This window comes from Phyllobates terribilis, unplaced genomic scaffold, assembly GCF_046119375.1.
Source record: "Phyllobates terribilis strain yellow unplaced genomic scaffold, ASM4611937v1 Scaffold_12__6_contigs__length_324123572, whole genome shotgun sequence".
In the NCBI taxonomy this organism is placed as follows: domain Eukaryota; kingdom Metazoa; phylum Chordata; class Amphibia; order Anura; family Dendrobatidae; genus Phyllobates; species Phyllobates terribilis.
The window spans coordinates 310,879,152-310,885,895 of record NW_027362772.1 but is presented as its reverse complement, the minus strand read 5'-3'; the positions used below and the strand labels follow the sequence as shown (position 1 = coordinate 310,885,895).

General features: G+C 57.1%; 1 protein-coding gene across 1 annotated transcript in view; it reads right to left on the bottom strand.

Annotated features, from left to right (window-relative positions):
• Positions 1–6: 6 nt before the first annotated feature.
• SORL1 (sortilin related receptor 1) overlaps positions 7–6,744 on the bottom strand; it is a 265,489-nt gene continuing 258,751 nt past the window's right edge. Inside the window, 3 exon segments of the mRNA XM_073657402.1 lie at positions 7–1,631; positions 4,408–4,620; positions 5,117–5,309. Coding sequence (XP_073513503.1) covers positions 1,564–1,631; positions 4,408–4,620; positions 5,117–5,309 — 474 coding nt within the window. The 3' untranslated portion in view covers positions 7–1,563.

The window sequence follows — 6,744 nt, the reverse complement described above, 5'->3', positions numbered from 1 at the left end:
AGCTGTAAGTGAATGGATCCTTCCTGCTTCCTTCCATTCAGTGGTTGTTCTCCTCCTCACAGGGCTGAGGGTTTGTTACATTGTATTCAGCCTGTAGAATGCAGTGAAACAGTCGGAGGAGCAGCTGTGAGGAGTGGGAGGAGCAGCTGTGAGGAGTGGGAGGAGCAGCTGTGAGGAGTGGGAGGAGCAGCTGTGAGGAGTGGGAGGAGCAGCTGTGAGGAGTGGGAGGAGCAGCTGTGAGGAGTGGGAGGAGCAGCTGTGAGGAGTGGGAGGAGCAGCTGTGAGGAGTCGGAGGAGCAGCTGTGAGGAGTCGGAGGAGCAGCTGTGAGGAGTCGGAGTAACAAGTGTTTCCAGTCACTGAGAGCGAGCGGAGATCTAAGAGCTGGCGAGGAACTGAACAATAAAGGGGACGAGATCAACGCGGAGCGGCACGACCGGCCCGGAGAAACAATGCCGCACCAGTCCCTGCCGCGCACCGGCACACTGTAACGACGGTCAGCTGTGTGGACCTTCGTTCTGCTCCGTCCCCTAAAATCACAGCGAGGAAGAAAGCGCAGGAACCTCAGAATAACAAATCACATGTACGGTATGTCCGGGAACACGCATCATGGGAGGATGGCAGAATTACGAGCGCAGCTCTGTGGCCCCACAACTGGGCATAGCCGCTACAGCTTCAGGTCTGGGAGAAAACCCCTAGGACATGTAAGTGCCGCTTTACTGGCTGTTACCAAGCTTTCCGAGGGTTCTGAATGGCCAGTCCGTCTCGTCATACAGCATTATATCCCATCCCAGGCAGATCTGTCATTCAGGAGAGTGAAAGTGAACGAAGCAGGTTGTTACTCAGCTTTCCAAGAGCCCTGAATGGCTGAAGTGGAGCTAAGCAGTAATTCAAGCCTGTGGGAAAGCTGGGTACTGGCATATGGTTCTGTGCTGGCGCTCCAGTACTCACCCAGCGTTCCCAGAAACCGTTAGTGGGGAATTCTCATGTAAAATGATGACTTACAGTCATACAGAGCACTGGGGGGCACAGTGTGGGGGGCACAGTGTGGGGGTCAACGAGAACAGACAGGATATGAGAGGTCAGCGAAAACGGACCAAAAATATTAACACCTTCAGCGCCGATCCCGGTACCTGGACTCGCCGGCAGAAAACGAGGGCCATTGAGAAGCGACAAGCTGCGGTGCGCGGGCCGGGCTCCTGTACGCAGTCAGTAAGGCACCGCGCAGAGCATCTCCATCCTGCGCGCCCGGACAGCGCGGGCTCCACACACACACATATATATATATATATTACATATATTCACATTTACAGCAGACACAGGGCGAGGGGCGGGTGATGGGCCGAAGGGGCCGCACTCTGCGCACGGCAACGCCGAGATTTGGTTACCAGAAATCCTTATTTTGTATTTCACAGTCGACGACGAAGGTTTTTTTTTTTTTTCTCTTTTTGGCCGATATAAAAATAAGGTATCGCAACTGAAAGTGCCGGAAATCCGACGGGCGGGCGCCCCTCCGAAAAGAAGATATTTACATCATTTTGGTTTAGACCCGGCGGCCGCGAGCTTCACGCTATCACCATGGGGACGTCGTCTGAGAAGCCGGTGATCATCGGAGCGTCGTCATCATCGTCACCTGGAAGGAAAGGAGAAGGCGTCAGCACCACGGACACCACCGCCACAGACACCGCCTCAGACAACGCTGCCGCCGGCCCAGACACCGCCACGAACACAGACACCGCCGCCAACCCCACAGACACCGCCGCCAACCCCACAGACACCGCCACCACCGCCCCAGACACCGCTGCCGCCAGCCCAGACACCGCCGCCAACCCCACAGACACCGCCACCGCCTCAGACACCGCTGCCGCCGGCCCAGACACCGCCACGAACACAGACGCCGCCCCAGACACCGCCACCACCCCGGACATCACCACCGCCCCAGACACTGCTGCCGCCGGCCCAGACACTGCCACGAACACAGACACCGCCGCTGCCCCAGACACCGCTACGGCCAGCCCAGACACCGCTGAAGCCACCCCAGACACCGCTGAAGCCACCCCAGACACCGCTGAAGCCACCCCAGACACCGCTGAAGCCACCCCAGACACCGCCACGAACACAGACACCGCCCCAGACACCGCCACCACCCCGACATCACCACCGCGAACACAGACACCGCCACCACCCCGGACATCATCACCGCGAACACAGACACCGCCACGAACACAGACACCGCCCCAGACACCACCGCCGGCCCAGACACCACCCCGGACACCACTACGGCCAGCCCAGACACCGCCACGAACACAGACACCACCGCCAACCCCACAGACACCGCCGCCAACCCCACAGACACCGCCACCACCGCCCCAGACACCGCTGCCGCCAGCCCAGACACCGCCGCCAACCCCACAGACACCGCTGCCACCAGTCCAGACACCGCCACGAACACAGACGCCGCCCCAGACACCGCCACCACCCCGGACATCACCACCGCCCCAGACACTGCTGCCGCCGGCCCAGACACTGCCACGAACACAGACACCGCCACCGCCTCAGACACCACCACCCCGGACACCGCTACCGCCCCAGACACCACCCCGGACACCACTGAAGCCAGCCCAGACACCACCACCACCCCAGACACCACCCCGGACACCGCTGCCACCCCAGACACCGCTGAAGCCACCCCAGACACCGCTGAAGCCAGCCCAGACACCGCCACGAACACAGACACCGCCCCAGACACCGCCACCACCCCGGACATCACCACCGCGAACACAGACACCGCCACCACCCCGGACATCACCACCGCGAACACAGACACCGCCCCAGACACCACCGCCGGCCCAGACACCGCCACGTACACAGACACCGCCGCCGCCCCAGACACCGCTACGGCCAGCCCAGACACCACCACCGCCCCAGACACCACCCCGGACACCGCTGCCGCCAGCCCAGACACCACCACCGCCCCAGACACCACCCCAGACACCGCTGCCGCCAGCCCAGACACCGCCACGAACACAGACACCGCCACGAACACAGACACCGCTACGAACACAGACACCGCCGCCGCCCCAGACACCACCCCGGACACCGCTACGGCCAGCCCAGACACCGCCGCCGCCCCAGACACCGCTGAAGCCAGCCCAGACACCGCCACGAACACAGACACCGCCCCAGACACCGCTGAAGCCAGCCCAGACACCGCCACGAACACAGACACCGCCCCAGACACCACCCCAAACATCACTGCCGCCACAGACACCGCCCCAGACACCACCCCGAACACCGCTACCACCCCAGACACCGCCCCAGACACCGCCACGAACACAGACACCGCCACGAACACAGACACCGCCCCAGACACCACCGCCGGCCCAGACACCGCCACGTACGCAGACACCGCCACGAACACAGACACCGCCCCAGACACCACCGCCGGCCCAGACACCGCCACGTACACAGACACCGCCGCCGCCCCGGACACCGCTACGGCCAGCCCAGACACCACCACCGCCCCAGACACCACCCCGGACACCGCTGCCACCCCAGACACCGCTGCCGCCAGCCCAGACACCGCCACGAACACAGACACCGCTACGAACACAGACACCGCCCCAGACACCGCCGCCGCCCCAGACACCACCCCGGACACCGCCACGAACACAGACACCGCTACGAACACAGACACCGCCGCCGCCCCAGACACCGCCCCAGACACCACCCCGGACACCGCTACGGCCAGCCCAGACACCGCCACGAACACAGACACCGCCGCCGCCCCAGACACCGCTGAAGCCAGCCCAGACACCGCCACCGCCACCGCCCCAGACACCACCCCGGACTCCGATGCCACCCCAGACACCGCTGCCGCCAGCCCAGACACCGCCACGAACACAGACACCGCTATGAACACAGACACCGCCGCCGCCCCTGACACCACACCGGACACCGCTACGGCCAGCCCAGACACCGCCACGAACACAGACACCGCCGCCGCCCCAGACACCGCTGAAGCCAGCCCAGACACCGCTGAAGCCAGCCCAGACACCGCCACGAACACAGACACCGCCGCCGCCCCAGACACCACCACAAACACAGACACCGCCGCTGCCCCAGACACCGCCACAGACACCACCCCGGACATCGCCACTGCCCCAGACACCGCCACGTACACAGACACTGCTGCCGCCAGCCCAGACACCGCCACGTACACAGACACCGCCGCCGCCCCAGACACCGCTGCTGCCGGCCCAAACACCGCCACAAATACAGACACCGCTGCCCCAGACACCGTTGCCGCCAGCCCACACACCGCCACGAACACAGACACCGCCCCGGACACCGCCACCACAACCACCCTGGACACAGACTTTATACATCGGGATAATCGCTTGTCTTACCTATATCATCCCCGGATGAGAAGATGGCGGCTCCGAGGCGCGAACTGTAGTGACTGTTTGCAAATGCGGTGAAGCTGTTCTGCAGACGCCGGTGTCGCACGTACAATATAACGAAGCCGCAGCCCATGGCCACCAACAGCAGGAAAAGGACCGGGACCACGATCGAAGCCACGTCCGAGGACTGCACGCTGGTGGATGGCAACGGCTCCACGCCTGAAAACCATAGAGGAATGAAGACGTCACAGACACTGAATGTTTCAATCACATTGCCAAAATCTCTGCTTACTGTCAGTGAATAGGACCATCGGGCCGGATCGTTGTGGTAGGTCACCCTAATATGGCTCTAGGTTTCCCGTCTTTTCATTTCCACCTCAGTCTGAAATTCGTTTTGCACTTCGTCCTCTGTTTTCCATTGTGCGTGTAGTTTTTTTTTAACCCATATTTGTGCGGCAGATTCAAGATTTGTGATTTATAAAAAGTCGACCAAATGTTTGAGCAAACATTAGAGTTCAGTGTGATATTTTAATGGATCATGTGACTGATACAATGTAACAATCAGGAGAGAGAGAACTGTGCAGACGAGGACAAGAAGAAGAATACAAGACATGAAAAGGAGAAGAACCATTCACTGACAGTAAGCAGAGGAAGAGAAGAGGCTGAACACACAGGAATCATCAAGAAAGAAGAGCAGCAGCCGCAGAGACCTTACCTGCACCAAGATGGTCATAGAGAAGCAGCGCCGGCTCCCCGCAGATCTGACCGCTGTACACACACCGCGCCTGGACGCTGAACGTGTAACTGTGACCGAGCTTCAGGTTGGAAATCTTAAAGAAGTTCTCAGATGTGTTTCCCAGAGGAATGGAGAGATTACTGGAGATGTCAAACATGTGCACTTCATAACCCTGCACCAGGAGAACAAGGCAGAAGAGTGAGTGCAGCTCTGGAGGATAATACAGAAGGTAACACAGTGACTGCAGCTCTGGAGTATAATACAGAAGGTAACACAGTGACTGCACCAGCAGAATAGTGAGTGCAGCTCTGGAGTATAATACAGGAGGTAACTCAGGATCAGTAATGTATGTACACAGAGACTGCACCAGCAGAATAGTGAGTGCAGCTCTGGAGTATAATACAGGATGTAATTCAGGATCAGTAATGTAATGTATGTACACAGTGACTGCACCAGCAGAATAGTGAGTGCAGCTCTGGAGGATAATACAGAAGGTAACACAGTGACTGCACCAGCAGAATAGTGAGTGCAGCTCTGGAGTATAATACAGGAAGTAACTCAGGATCAGTAATGTAATGTATGTACACAGTGACTGCACCAGCAGAATAGTGAGTGCAGCTCTGGAGTATAATACAGGAAGTAACTCAGGATCAGTAAAGTAATGTATGTACACAGTGACTGCACCAGCAGAATAGTGAGTGCAGCTCTGGAGTATAATACAGGAAGTAACTCAGGATCAGTAATGTAATGTATGTACACAGTGACTGCACCAGCAGAATAGTGAGTGCAGCTCTGGAGTATAATACAGGATGTAACTCAGGATCAGTAATGTAATGTATGTACACAGTGACTGCACCAGCAGAATAGTGAGCGCAGCTCTGGAGTATAATACAGGAGATAACTCAGGATCAGTAATGTAATGTATGTACACAGTGACTGCACCAGCAGAATAGTGAGTGCAGCTCTGGAGTATAATACAGGATGTAACTCAGGATCAGTAATGTAATGTATGTACACAGTGACTGCACCAGCAGAATAGTGAGTGCAGCTCTGGAGTATAATACAGGATGTAACTCAGGATCAGTAATGTAATGTATGTACACAGTGACTGCACCAGCAGAATAGTGAGTGCAGCTCTGGAGTATAATACAGCATGTAACTCAGGATCAGTAATGTAATGTATGTACACAGTGACTGCACTAGCAGAATAGTGAGTGCTGCTCTGGGGTATAATACAGGATGTAACTCAGGATCAGTAATGTAATGTATGTACACAGTGACTGCACCAGCAGAATAGTGAGTGCAGCTCTGGAGTATAATACAGGAAGTAACTCAGGATCAGTAATGTAATGTATGTACACAGTGACTGCACCAGCAGAATAGTGAGTGCAGCTCTGGAGTATAATACAGGAAGTAACTCAGGATCAGTAATGTAATGTATGTACACAGTGACTACACCAGCAGAATAGTGAGTGCAGCTCTGGAGTATAATACAGGAGGTAACTCAGGATCAGTAATGTAATGTATGTACACAGTGACTACACCAGCAGAATAGTGAGTGCAGCTGTGGGGTATAATACAGGAGGTAACTCAGGATCAGTAATGTA